The sequence below is a fragment of the Pan troglodytes genome, chromosome 5 (genome assembly GCF_028858775.2).
Source record: "Pan troglodytes isolate AG18354 chromosome 5, NHGRI_mPanTro3-v2.0_pri, whole genome shotgun sequence".
NCBI classification, from domain to species: domain Eukaryota; kingdom Metazoa; phylum Chordata; class Mammalia; order Primates; family Hominidae; genus Pan; species Pan troglodytes.
Genome location: NC_072403.2, coordinates 77451644 through 77466342, shown reverse-complemented (window position 1 = coordinate 77466342; position 14699 = coordinate 77451644). Strand labels below are relative to the sequence as shown.

The window sequence follows — 14699 nt, the reverse complement described above, 5'->3', positions numbered from 1 at the left end:
AACCTCGTCTCTACAAAAATACAAAAATTAGCCGGGCATAATGGCGGGTGCCTGTAATCCCAGCTACTCGGGAGGCTGAGGCGGAAGAATACCTTGAACCAGGAGGTAGAGTTTGTAGTGAGCTGAGATCGCGCCATTGCACTCCAGCCTGGGCGATGAAGGGAGACTGTCTCAAAAAATAAAATAAGATAAAATAAAAAGATGTAATAGAAGACTTCAATAAGCCATTGTAGGCTGTAAAATTCACCTAATCCAATCTTTCAAATAGTCATTTTGAACTTGATAGCTCAGTACCAAGATCATTATAGAAGTTAATACCAATAATAGCCACTGAATATATTGTCTCTATAACGTGGATCAAATTCTCATTTGACTGTGTTGGCATTGGTGATAGAAGGTGCAAGTTATACGTCTTCTTTCCGCTGGGGTATATCAGGTGATTAAAGTTAAGGAAGACTAGAGAAAATGTGAAAACACTCAAATTGCTGATTTGGAGTGAATGATAAAGCAATTTAATAGACAGTCTTTAAAGCATCCATTTTCACCTGTCCAAAGAGTTTTAAAGAACATTTGGCCAGAAAATTTCTACTATGTGTCAGAATATTAATTTGCGTGTATGCATTCATAGTTTATGGGATATTATTTTAGTGGTTTTATTATAACTGCATAGAATGGTTTGCTTCCTACTCAATTTCCTTCCTTCCTTCCTTCTTTCCTTTCTCTCTTTCTGTCTTTCTCTTTGTTTGTTTCTTTCTTTCTCTTTCTTTCTTACAGCCATAGGTGCTTTAAATCATTAAGCTTTGAGCACTATAAAATGCCTGAATAATGCTTACTTATTTTTATAACATTAAGAATACTCCATTTGCCACTTTAATTATAAATAATTACTTCAATTTTAAAAATCAAAGAAGATAATGAAATATGTAGAATTGTCAAAACAATTGAGAATGCTTACTGCATTAGTTTGCTAGAGCTGTCATAAAAAAGTACCGTAGACTGGATGGCTTAAACAGAAACTTATTTTCTCACAGTTTTAGATGCCAAAAGTCAAAGATTGGCAGATATGGTTTCTTCTGAGATCTATTTGCTTGGTCCATAGACTGCTGTCTTCTCCCTGTGTCTTTATATTGTCATTTCTCTGTATGTATCTGTGTGTAAATGTTCTCCTCTTGAAAGCACACCAGTCACATTGGATTAGGACGCACCCTACTGACCTTATTTAACCTTAATTGCGTACTTCTCTAAAGATATTATCTCCAAATATAGATACTCTGTGATGCTGAGGGTTAGAACTTCAACATATGAATTTGGCGGGGGTGGGCACAATTTAGCTCATAAAACTCACTAAGTTTTAATTAGGGTGTGGCCTATTATAATTAACAGTATACTGTTAACAGTATACTGTTAACAGTATAATTAACAGCGTTATACTGTTAATTTAGTTTTTATGTTTGGAAAACCTTTTGAAACACAATGATTTTTATTTATATTTTCATTACATTTAGGGTTGCTTGGAGGCAAATGAAGAAAAAAGTTCTGCATTAGTGAGGCAGGGATGTCAGTATATAAGGAATTTGAAAGATATCAATGATAATGGCAAAAACTGCTCATAAATTAAATTAAGAGCTTAATTAAACTGGGGAAAAAACATATTGCCAAATTACATGCAGTTGGTTTGTAACAACATTTGTCCACTTGCTATGCCCTGGGATTTTCAAGGCACATTCCTCTACTAAGGTATTATAAGATGATTAAATATGCATAGAATGAGTATGTTATGGAAGGCTGTGTGTGTGTGTGTGTGTGTGTGTGTGTATATATATATATATCTGATATAGTGGGACCACAATAGTATGTGTAAGTGAGATTTGGAAAATTTGATATGCCAGCAAGTGCAAAGAAGTGTTGAATTTGGAAGTTTGTGCACATATTCTGAGAATCCAGGCAGCCATTTCTGCTTTTGAATTGTTCCCTTGGCTAGGGGGTAAGTCTGAGAAACAGTACACATTTGAATGTGTCATTTTGTAAATTATCACTGCAATACTATGAATGTATGTTGAAAAACTGGTACTTAAATGTATGAATATTATCTATCATGAAAATACAATTAAAATTTTAAAATATTATGTAAATTAAATAAAGCTCAAATACTACAAGCCAGAAAAAATATTTGGATATTATAGTCTGGGGTCAGAAGATGAAAACTTATGTAAAGTATCAAAATTAATTTTTATTTCAATTTAAATGCATCATCGTATAACATGGTTTCATAACTGAAATTACTTTAGTCAGAATTTGATATTTTCATTATTAAAGAATTGAGGGAAAACTGATGGTTATAATATTGATATCCAATGTAAAAAAAACTTTTTTTCATTGTTATAGGAAAGAATTGCTCAGAAATAATTGGCCAATGTCAACCACATGTCTGTTTCCATGGAAACTGCAGCAATATTACTTCAAATAGTTTCATTTGTGAATGTGATGAGCAATTTTCAGGTAAAAAATGCATATATACACATCCATATACACAAGTAACTTTAATTTTATCTATGTATTTCAAATTAAATGTGAAATATTTCCTTTATTATTGAAAAATACGATTTTAGAATTTATATACACTGAACTCTTTTATGGTAAAGTTTAATAAATCAATTTGGTTAATACAATTAAATCATACTACTTCTAAATGTTTTATGGCATAAGAAGAGTCTGAACAACAGTTCACATGCTTTTCACCATAAAATTACTTACATCTTTCTTCAGACTTGCATTTATGACCAATGAATTTGAAATTATTCATGTGTTTATTTGACACTTCTTAACCATTAAATTTTAAATTATGGACATTTTCACTGAACACATGTTGAGGTTTCTGTTAATTTCTTTAAAAAAAGTCTGCTAAAGGAAGATATTATTACATCTTTTTTTGATATAAAATGCAGATAAAATATATATTTTTAAATTACACTTTAAGTTCTGGGTTACATGTGAAGGATGGGCACTTTTGTTACATAGGTATGCCATGTGCCATGGAGGTTTGCTCACCCATCAACCCGTCACCTATATTAGGTATTTCTCCTAATGCTATCCCTCCCCTAGCCGCCAACCCCCAACAGGCCCCAATGTGTGATGTTCCCCTCCCTGTGTCCATGTGTTCTCATTGTTCAACCCCCATTTATGACTGAGAACTTCCAGCGTTTGGTTTACTGATCTTGCGATAGTTTGCTGATCTTGCGATAGTTTGCTGATCTTGCGATAGTTTGCTGAGAATGATGGTTTCCAGCTTCATCCATGTCCCTACAAAGGACATGAAATCATCCTTTTTTTTTTTTTATGGCTGCATAGCATTCCATGGTGTATATGTGCCACATTTTCTTTATCCAGTCTATCATTGATGGACATTTGGGTTAGTTCCAAGTCTTTGCTATTGTGAATTGTGCTGCAGTAAACATATGTGTGCATGTGTCTTTATCGTAGAATGATTATAATCCTTTGGGTATATGCCCAGCAATGGGATTGCTGGTCAAATGGTATTTCTAGTTCTAGATCCTTGAGGAATCACCACACTGTCTTCCACAATGGTTGAACTAATTTACACTCCCACCAACAGTGTAAAAGCATTCCTATTTTTCCACAACCTCTCTAGCATCTGTTGTTTCCTGACTTTTTAATGATCACCATTCTAAATGGCATAAGATGGTATCTCATTGTGGCTTTGATTTGCATTTCTCTAATGACCAGTGATGATGAGCATTTTTTCACATATCTATTGGCTGCATAAAGGTATTCTTTTGCAAAGTGTCTATTCATATCCTTTGCCCATTTTTTGATGGGGTTGCTTGCTTTCTTCTTGTAAATTTGTAAGTTCTTTGTAGATTCTGGATATTAACCCTTTGTCAGATGGATAGATTGCAAAATTTTTCTCCCATTCTGTAGGTTGCCTGTTCACTCTGACGACAATTTCTTTTGCTGTGTGGAAGCTCTTTAGTTTAGTTAGATCCCATTTGTCAATTTTGGCTTTTTTTGCCATTGCTTTTCGTGTTTCAGACATGAAGTCTTTGCCCTTGCCTATGTCCTGAATGGTATTCCCCAGGTTTTCTTCTAGGATTTTTATGATTCCAGGTCTTATGTTTAAGTCTTTGATCCATCTTGAGTTGATTTTTGTATAAGGAGTAAGGAAGGGGTCCAGTTTTAGTTTTCAGCATATGGCTAGCCAGTTTTCCCAACACCATTTCTTAAATAGGAAATCTTTTCCCCATTGCTTCTGTGTGTCAGGTTTGTTGAAGATCAGATGGTGGTAGATGTGTGGTGTTATTTCTGAGGTCTCCATTCTGTTCCATTGGTCTATATATCTGTTTTGGTACCAGTACCATGCTGTTTTGGTTACTGTAGCCTTGTAGTAAAATTTGAAGTTAGGTAGCATGATACCTCCAGCTTTGTTCTTCTTGCCCAGGATTGTCTTGGCTATGTGGGCTCTTTTTTGGTTCCATATGAAGTTTATAGTAGAGTTTTCCAATTCTGTGAAGAAAGTCAGTGGTAGCTTGATGGGGATAACATTTAATCTATAAATTACTTTGGGAAGTAAGGCCATTTTCAAGATATTGATTCTTCCTATCCATGAACATGGAATGTTTTTCCATTTGTTTGTGTCCTCTCTTATCTCCTTGAGCAGTGGTTTGTAGTTTTCCTTGAAGACGTCCTTCACAAAATGAAGGCAGAAATAAAGATGTTTTTTGAAACCAATGAGAACAAAGACACAACGTACCAGAATCTCTGGGACACACTGAAAGCAGTGTGTAGAGGGAAATTTATAGCCCTAAATGGCCACAAGAGAAAGGAGGAGAGATCTAAAATCGACATCCTAACATCACAATTAAAAGAACTAGAGAAGCAAGAGCAAACACATTCAAAAGCTAGCAGAAGACAAGAAATAACTAAGATCAGAGCAGAACTGAAGGAGATAGAGACATAAAAAACTTTGAAAAAATCAATGAATCCAGGAGCTGGTTTTTTGAAAAGATCAACAAAATAGATATACCACTAGCCAGACTACTAAAGAAGAAAAGAGAGCAGAATTAAATAGATGCAATAAAAATGATAAAGGGGATATCACCACTGATCTCACAGAAATACAAACTACCATCAGAGAATAGTATAAACACCTCTATGCAAATAAACTAGAAAATATAGAAGAAATGGATAAATCCCTGGACACATACACCCTCCCAAGACTAAACCAGGAAGAATTTTAATCTCTGAATAGACCAGTAACAGGTTCTGAAATTGAGGCAATAATTAATAGCCTACCAGCCAAAAAAAGTCCAGGTCCAGATGGATTCACAGCCGAATTCTACCATAAGTACAAAAATGAGCTGGTACCATTCCTTCTGAAATTATTCCGATCAACAGAAAAAGAGGGAATCCTCCCTAACTCATTTTATGAGGCCAGCATCGTCCTGATACCAAAGCCTGGCAGAGACAAAACAAAAAAAGAGAATTTTAGGTCAATATCCCTGATGAACATTGATGCAAAAATCCTCAGTAAAATACTGGCAAGGAGAATCCAGCAGCACATCAGAAAGCTTGTCTACCACGATCAAGTCGGCTTCATACCTGAGATGCAATGCCAGTTCAACATACGCAAATCAACAAATGTCATCCATTGCATAAACAGAACCAACGACAAAAAGCACATGATTATCTCAATAGATGCAGAAAAGGCCTTCGACAAAATTCAACAGCCTTTCATGCTAAAAACTCTCAATAAACTAGGTATCCATGGAACGTATCTCAACATAATAAGAGCTATTTATGACAAACCCACAGCCGGTATCATACTGAATGGGCAAAAACTGGAAGCATTCCCTTTGAAAACTGGCAGAAGACAAGGATGTCCTCTCTCACCACTCCTATTCAACATAGTGTTGGAAGTTCTGGCCAGGGCAATCAGGCAAGAGAAGGAAATAAAGGTTTTCAAATAGGAAGAGAGGAAGTCAAATTGTCTCTTTTTGCAGATGACATGATTGTATATCTAGAAAACCCCATTGTCTCAGCCCAAAATCTCCTTGAGCTGATAAGGAACTTCAGCAAAGTCTCAGGATACAAAATCATTGTGCAAAAATCACAAGCATTCCTATATACCAATAACAGGCAAACAGAGAGCCAAATCATGAGTGAACTCCCATTCACAATTGCTGCAAAGAGAATAAAATACCTAGGAAAGAACTTACAAGGGATGTGAAGGACCTCTTCAAGGATAAAATATTTTTTAGGAGTTCTGTATTTTACTTATTCAAAATCAGTTTGTTAGATAACATTTTCCAAGATATTCATGAAGTAAATGATTTCTATTTATTATTCTTTAGAACGTTTGGCTAAATTTAGATACTGCAAAGTTGTTGACTCTCTCAATTTATTTCCATTATGCTCTAGTATGTAAGTTTATCCTTGAAATTTAGGAGCCCCCTCAAATGCTTCCCACAAGCCCAGCTATTCCAAAGCACTGTTATAATATTTAAAATCTTATATACTTTTGAAATCTTATTAAATTTGCTAAGTGTCTTTCTTGAATCATGGAGGAATAAACTTCAATGCTTTATCTAAAAAATGCAACTTACTGTAATGTTCAAAAACTGATTTCTTTGGTACTTAAATTTTTTTAGCTGTTTAATCAAATTTTTGAAACTGATTTTGAGCAAGATGCAGCTAGAGCATTCTGTTACCAAATTGTCAAAGCTTCCCTGCACCCTTAGATTCATTTTCAAAGTCATTCTTTAGAGACTTAAACATTTCTAAATTTGAATGTTGATGAAAAGAAGCAAGAAAAAAAGCACATTATGCCATGTTACAATTTTTTCAATAATAGTTTTGTCACAACAAATTAGTTCCATTACTCTATAAGTATTTAAAATTATTTGTGAATTTTGAAACTACAGTTTTTATTTTAGTTGTGTGAATATCATGACTGATTTGAAACAAAATATGAACTATGTGTGAACCACAATACATTTCCTATATTTTCTGCTCCACATTTTTCTATATTTGATCAAAACAATGTATTATGCCACATACTTAACAAAATGTGTATTTAAAATTTCACCACAGGAACCAATAACTTTATTTTTGAATATTGTTTGCTGAATTCACAAATTCCCAATGGCACTACCAACATTGTCAGATGTCTTGCCTTTGACAGAATAAACTTGCAAAACTTTATTTTAATTTAATGAATTGGAGGGAAAAAGAAAACCATTGTTGGAATTAACTGATTATCAATTTGAAGTTTCTGCTTTTATTAATATGGCTTACTTTTTTTTTTTTTTTTTTTTGAGGCAGAGTCTCACTGTTTCACCCAGGTTGGAGTGCAGTGGTGAATCTCGGCTCACTGCAACCTCCGCCTCCGAAGCTCCAGTGAGTTTCCTGTCTTACGCTCCCAAGTAGCTGGAATTATAGGTGCATGCCACCACAGCCGGCTAAGTTTTGTATTTTTAGTAGTGACGGGATTTTGCCATGTTGGCCAGGCTGGTCCCAAACTTTTGTCCTCCAGCGATCCACTTGCCTTGGCCTCCCAAAGTGCTGGAATTACAGGAGTGAGCCACCACGCACAGCCCAAGCTGGCATTTTTTAACTGTAAGTGAAGTTGTCTACTAGCTGAGCTGACACTTTGACAACTATCACTTTACTTTTTGTATGCACAGAGGAACTTGCGATAAAAAATGACAAAAATAATTTTGGGACAGTCATTTGATCTAAATGAAAAGACGTGCTTCACAGAGTGTTATGTAAGAAGACCTGCCTATGAACCTAGCTCATCATCAGAAGACAGTCTTCTAAAATATTTACTAACATTTTTAAAAGTAGATGCTGATGATTGCTCAACTAATGTATGCATTCTGGTTTGTATATAGTCAGTAATGTCACTAATATCCTACAGTGGATCATTAATAGTGGCACAGTTTAGGGGCAACTACATATTCATCATTGATTTTCTAGGGAAACAAATTTGAAACTTAGTTTTATTAAAAAGTAAGTATTTTTTGTAGAATAAGAAATGTTCATCAGTGCATAGTAAAGTATGTAAATAGTTGTAGATTTATACCAATGGCTGGCAAATTTTTCTGTAAAGAGTTAGATAGTAAATATTTTAGACTTCTTGATCCATATGGTCTCTATCACAATGATTCAACTCTGCTATTGCAGCATGAAAGCAGCCATAGACAAACATAAATGTGTGGATTTCACTATATCAATAAAACTTTGTTTACAAAAATAGGTGGAAGGCCTTATTCAGCTTACAGCTATAGTTTACTGACCACTGTTTTGTACCACACAATAATTGACCAAACCTCTATAGCAAGAACATACAGACAATTATCTATAAACCCTATGACAAAACTAGTAGCCTCAATTTTCCTCTCATATATAACATAGACATAACTCATAATTTCCTGTGTTCCTACTGACCAAGCTCACTGGCAGCCTGGAAACATTGTGCTGGAAGAGTAGCATTATTAGTAGCTTCTCTGCATACCAACTGAAATAAGAAGGAATTACCTACTTTTGTCTGCTTGGGTCTTCAAAGTCCAACAAGCTGTCTTTGAATGATTGATACAATAAAATCTGCATCTGGAAAGCATTGAAAAAGAGAGATGTGTTATCACTGGTTATATTACCATATTATCCTCATGTTAAAAATAATTTTCTGCTTATGTATAACTCTATATCTCACACTTCTGGAAAAGATGATGGCAGAATATAAAATACCAAGTGGTGATTTATCAAACTCATCCCTATTTGTTTTAGTGCAACCATAAATAATAGTACTTGGTTAAAACATCCAGGACAAATGGCATTTTAATATTTGGAGAGAACTGAGATACTTCAGCAATATTCTGTCTTCTACCCCATGAGCATAAACTGGTGCTATCTTGAGCAAACTAGAGTGATTACCCTATAAAGGTTTGGTAACTATAATAGGGTTTTTTTAAAAAATATTTTGAGATGTACAGCCTGTGCCAAATGTATACAGGAAGCATCACATTTAAAAGATGTATAAAATATGTCTGTATCTATCCATCGGATATGGCTTGACTGTGTCCCCACCCCAATCTCATCTTGAATTCCCACGTGTTGTGGGAGGAACCCGGTAGGAAGTAATTGAATCATGGGGGCACATCTTTCCCATGCTGTTCTCATGATAGTGAATAAGTCTCACGAGAGCTGATGGTTTTAAAAAAAGGAGTTCCCCTGCACAAGCTCTCCGTCTTTGCTTGCTGCCATCCATGTAAGATGTGACTTGCTCCTCCTTGCCTTCCACCAGGATTGTGAGGCTTCCCCAGCCACGTGGAACTGTAGGTCCATTAAACCTCTTTCTTTTGCAAATTGCCCATTCTCAGGTATGTCTTAATCAGCAGCATGAAAACGAACTAATACACCATCTATCTCTTTATTTGATACATATTTTCTAATATTTTATTATTGGTTTCTTCAAAACTCTTCAGAAACCAATATACGTATATTTTTCTACCATGATCAACTGTGCATATTAATATATATTATTTGAAATATGAGTCTGGATTCATAATCAATATTATGTTCTAATGAGCCATAGTAAAACTATAGAAAATTAATATTCCTAATGCCATATCAACCAGTGATTATTATAAAATTAGCCATTATGTCAAGTTCTCATTGCTCTTGAATTTCCTTCCAAACAGAATTTTGGAATTCATATAATTTGGAATATTATAATTGTCATACCTAAAGCAGTTTAATAACTCACATCTAATGCAAATTTACATTAAGACTGCAAATAAATATGGTATAGAGTATGCCAATCATATTTCAAAACTTAAGAGCCCTTAGAAAAACAAATTCTTGATTTTTCAGATATCTCACATATTGTGAAATAGAGTAAAAATAAGAATCATTAGCCATAAGGTCAAACTTCAATTTCAAACATTATAAAAGTAAAATTAAGAATTAAAATATAATATAAGACCACATGAAAATGTATTCTTAATTGTAATCCCAAATTTGAAATGTTATGTAAGATTTATGCATCCATTAGAAAGTGATTTATTCAAATTTTATAAGATTTATTGCTAAATTTTTAAATGTGTATTTTTGATCAATGCCAGGAAATGTTAAAATTATTATGCTATACATTATTAGTTAATGACACATTTTCAAGTGTGAATTTGACATAGAAACAGGTGATTGTCAGAAAATACACTGTTTTTAGTTTGACTAAATTAAAGCTACCATAAACAAATTTAGTTTCAAGATAGGAAAGTTTATTTGTAAGGATGCTGGGATGTTTGAATCCAAGATGAGTGATGTTAAAAAGGTTTTGCAATGGCATTCAATGATGGTAACTTCAGCTACCATTTTGGACAGATAACAAGAGATCCAATCTGACTAGTAGAGAATAGTGTAAGACATTTAGTTAGCAGTTTAGATCAGAGGGTAGACAAAATATTTTCCAATGTAAAGTACGTATTTCTCCATTTGAGTAATCCTCACCAGTGGGTAGAATTTGTGAAGAATAGAATTTTGCTCATGGAAAGAAAAGCAGGCAGGAGCTAAATCAGATATAACTTTCTTCATTTTTAATAATTGAACTTTAATCCTATTTTGAGACTCAATTCTGATAGAGTTTGGAAAATTAATCTCTGTCAATTTAACCCTATCTCTAACCCCCTGCCATGTAGAGAATTGAACTAGTCCTTGCTCTCATAAGTGGAATTTTAAAAAATAATGGAGTCACATGAGCTGATAAGCACACATGTATAGTCAATGTTAAGACTTAGTATTTATAAAATTTGGAATGATAATTTATGGCAAATGTTTATCACATTTAATAATGTAAATAATTTTTAAGGCATTGAATAGGCAGGTGTTTATATAAGCTTATTCTAGGTTGCTATTAGTTTTACATTGTCAAACTTTATTTTGTAGCATTTTTCTTCTTGTTTCTCTAGTCACTATGATAATTATTAGCATTGATGGTGACTGTTATTTCCAAACACAGCATAATCCACAATAACACAACATTTAAAAGCAAAGGCTCTGTATCAATTACTAACATGAACAATTTCCTTTGCTACCGTACTCCATCCAGATAAAGAACTGAGTCTTCCTCTGAATCTTCCAATTAATTTCTTCCATTGTGATGAATCCTCCATAGATTTATTGGCAAAACATTATTTCCAAGTGCTCTCCACCCTACTATAAATTGTCTCAAAATTGGACTGGGCGCAGTGGCTCACGCCTGTAATCCCAGCAGTTTGGGAGGCCGAGGTGGATGGATCATGAGGTCAGGAGATCGAGACCATCCTGGCTAACACAGTGAAATCACATCTCTCCTAAAAAAAAAAAAAAAAAAAAAAAAGATACAAAAAATTAGCCGAGCTTGGTGGCGGGCGCCTGTAGTCCCAGCTACTCAGGAGGATGAGGCAGGAGAATGGCGTGAACCCGGGAGGCAGAGCTTTCAGTGAGCCGAGATCGCGCCACTGCACTTCAGCCTGGGCGACAGAGCGAGACTCCGTCTCAAAACAAAACAAACAAACAAACAAAAAATTGTCTCAAAATAGTTTGTGTCTACCAACAAGGTAGTGTATACTATACTTAATAAATAGTAATTATTGATAATTATGAGATCTCAGGAGGCTAATGAAACTTTATTGCTTATATTGAGAAATGAGAGTGTAAATTGATTATAAAATGAAAAGAGCTGAATGCTCAATAAAGCATAAATTTAGCTAAAGTTATTAAACAGATATACATATATGCCAATTTGAACGTCTTTTTATTGTTCTTCAATGTATAGAATACTTATTTTTTCCTTTTGCTTTTTTTGGTTGACACTTAATAATTATATTTATAAGATACAGAGTGATATTTTGATATATCTATACAATATGTAAGGATCAAATCAGAGTAATTAACTTATCCATCACTTCAAGCATTTATCATTTCTTTGTGTTGTGAACATTCAGAATACTCCCTTCTAGCTTTTTGAAAATATATAATAAATTACGGTTAACCACATTCACCTTACAATGTTGTAGAACACCATAAACCATTCCTTCTATCTAGCTATAATTTTGTATCCAGTAACCAAACTGTCCCTATCCTCCTTTTCCCTACCCTTCCCAGCATCTAATACTCACAATTCTACTCACTACTTCCATGAGCTCAAATTTTATTTAGTTCTCCCATATGAGTGAGAACATGCAGTATTTATCTTTCTGTGCCTGACCTATCTCGCTTAATATAATATCCTACAGGTTTATCCATGTTGCCAGGAATGACAGGATTCCATTCTTTTTATGACCGAATAGTATACCATTGTGTATATAGACCACATTTTCTTCATCCAAGCATCTCTTGATGGACATCTAGGTTGATTCCATATATTGACTATTATGAATAATGCTATAATAAATATGGGGGTTCAGCTATCCCTTTGGTATACTAATTTAATGTCCTTTGGTTATTTTTAACTACTATTTAATATGCACCTTTCTTTTTATCAGAAAGTCCATAAAGTAGTAAATAAAATAGATAATCTCATCTCTATTTTACCATTTGAGGGAATGGCAGAAATATAAGTATAATTTGGAATTATTTGACTCCAGTGATTTGATCTTAAATCAATATAATATGTTGCTTCTCTGGTTTATTCATGAAAATGTCAATGAAATATTTAATAATATGGTAGTATCTGTGTATATTTATATAAGGCCCGTAATATCCTGTAGTCATTGAAAGCCAGTATGGCTCACTCACTCTGCCATTTTTAAGTTGTCTTTTTATTAGTGATATGTAGAAAAACTGTATATGTCCTGGATAGAGGTCACTTGTCATGTATGCATATAATACAAATTTTTTTTTCTGTCTCTGACTTGCCTTTTAATTAATTAATTAATTTTACTTATTTGAGATGGAGTTTTGCTCTGTCACCAGGCTGGAGTGCAGTGGTGCAATCTCAGCTCACTGCAACCTGTGCCTCCTGGGTTCAAGCGATTCTCCTACCTCAGCCTCCCAAGTAGCTGGGACTACAGGCACGTGCCACCATGCACAACTAATTTTTTTTTTTTTTTTTTTTTTGTATTTTTAGTAGAGACAGGATTTCACCATGTTGGCCGGAATGGTCTCCATCTCCTGACCTCCTGATCCACCTGCCTTGGCCTCCCCAAGTGCTGGGATTACAGGTGTGAGCCACCACACCCAGCATACTTTAAAATTTTTTTCCATGTACTTTGATGAGCAAAAGTTTTCAATGTTAATAAAATAAATTTATCATTTTAAAACACATTTTGTATGTTTTGTGCCTTCTTTATGAAACATTTGCATGTTCCAAAATCCCAAAGAATTTATCCAATGCGTTCTTCTAGAAGACTTACAGTTTTAGTCCTCTGTTTAGGTTTATAATCCACTCAGTTAATTTTTACATTTCATAGAAGGTTGGTTTAATTTTTTAATATATGGAAATACAGTTTAGCACCATTTGGCAACTTCCTTTTACCCATAGATTTGCTTGAGATCTTATCATAAATAAATTAAATATATATGTGTGTATGTCTAGTTCTGTAATCTCTGTTCTATTGGTCTATTTTTATTTCCTTAGCCAATACTAGTGTTTCTTGGTTAGTGTATATTTATATCAAATTTGAGGTTCTATAAAACAAATCTTCCAGTTTCTTAGTCTTTATTAAGATTGTTCTGACTATTCTAGATCCTTTGCATATACATATAAATCTTAGAATCCACTTGTCAATTTATTTTAAAAATTCTACCAGAATTTTAATTCAGCCTCTTTTGATATTTGCCAAATATATGCCAAGGAGTTATTTGCCAAAATGTCTCCTTCCTTTCCTTCTACAGTTACACGTATGGTAGATTAAGAATTCTCCTACTGGTCACTGAGGCTCAATTCATTTTAGTTCAACCATTTGTGGTCCTCTCACTATTCTACAGATTAGATAATTTCGTTGGATAAATTTCTGCGTTTACTCATGCATTCTATTTTTGCCTGGTTTTGTTCGTTCTTAAAGGACTTTGCAGATTTCTGTGTGTTTTTATACAGAATTTTTGTAGTTTTCAGTGAGAGAGTTCATCTGAAAAAAGCGACACCACCAACACAGAATAGCAAATGTCAATGTGGCTTTCTCTCTCTCTTTTTCTTTTTAATTTTAAGAACTTTTCTGTGTTTTCAGTGAAACAAGCAACTCTTCAGTGGTTCTAAACAGGGCCCTTCCAAGTAGAAACAGTAATTTGGGATATTTAACTAAAATCAATTATGTATAATTAGGCGTAAAGATCAATTTCTTGTAAAGTGGTCCTGACTTCACTATAATTTGGTAATTGTTTAAAAATGAAATTCACTAATATAAATGAGGAAACCAGTAAATGGAGCACTGTCAAGAGGGTGACTTTAAGGGGAAAGAGAATTGAGTAGCATCTTTCATGTGTTTTTCTTAAGACTAAATGAACCAATTCATGTAAAATACTTGGTAAGCACATAATTAATTTTAGCTTTTGCTACTTTTGTTATTGTTTGGCATAACAACTTCTCATTCAATTTTATGTCCACCATTTTGTGAATATAGCGAAATCCAGTATCCTTTTTATGGCATTCAGGTGTTTATGTAATTTATGTCTATCTACTTTTATAAGCATTTTTCAATATT

General features: G+C 33.9%; 1 protein-coding gene across 32 annotated transcripts in view; it reads left to right on the top strand.

Annotated features, from left to right (window-relative positions):
* LOC472247 (eyes shut homolog) overlaps positions 1–14699 on the top strand; it is a 559821-nt gene that overhangs the window by 298219 nt on the left and 246903 nt on the right. For all 32 annotated transcript variants that reach the window (XM_054685976.2, XM_054685997.2, XM_054685998.2 and 29 more), the window contains one exon: positions 2386–2499. In XM_054685976.2, coding sequence (XP_054541951.1) covers positions 2386–2499 — 114 coding nt within the window. The remainder of the gene's footprint in view (positions 1–2385; positions 2500–14699) is intronic.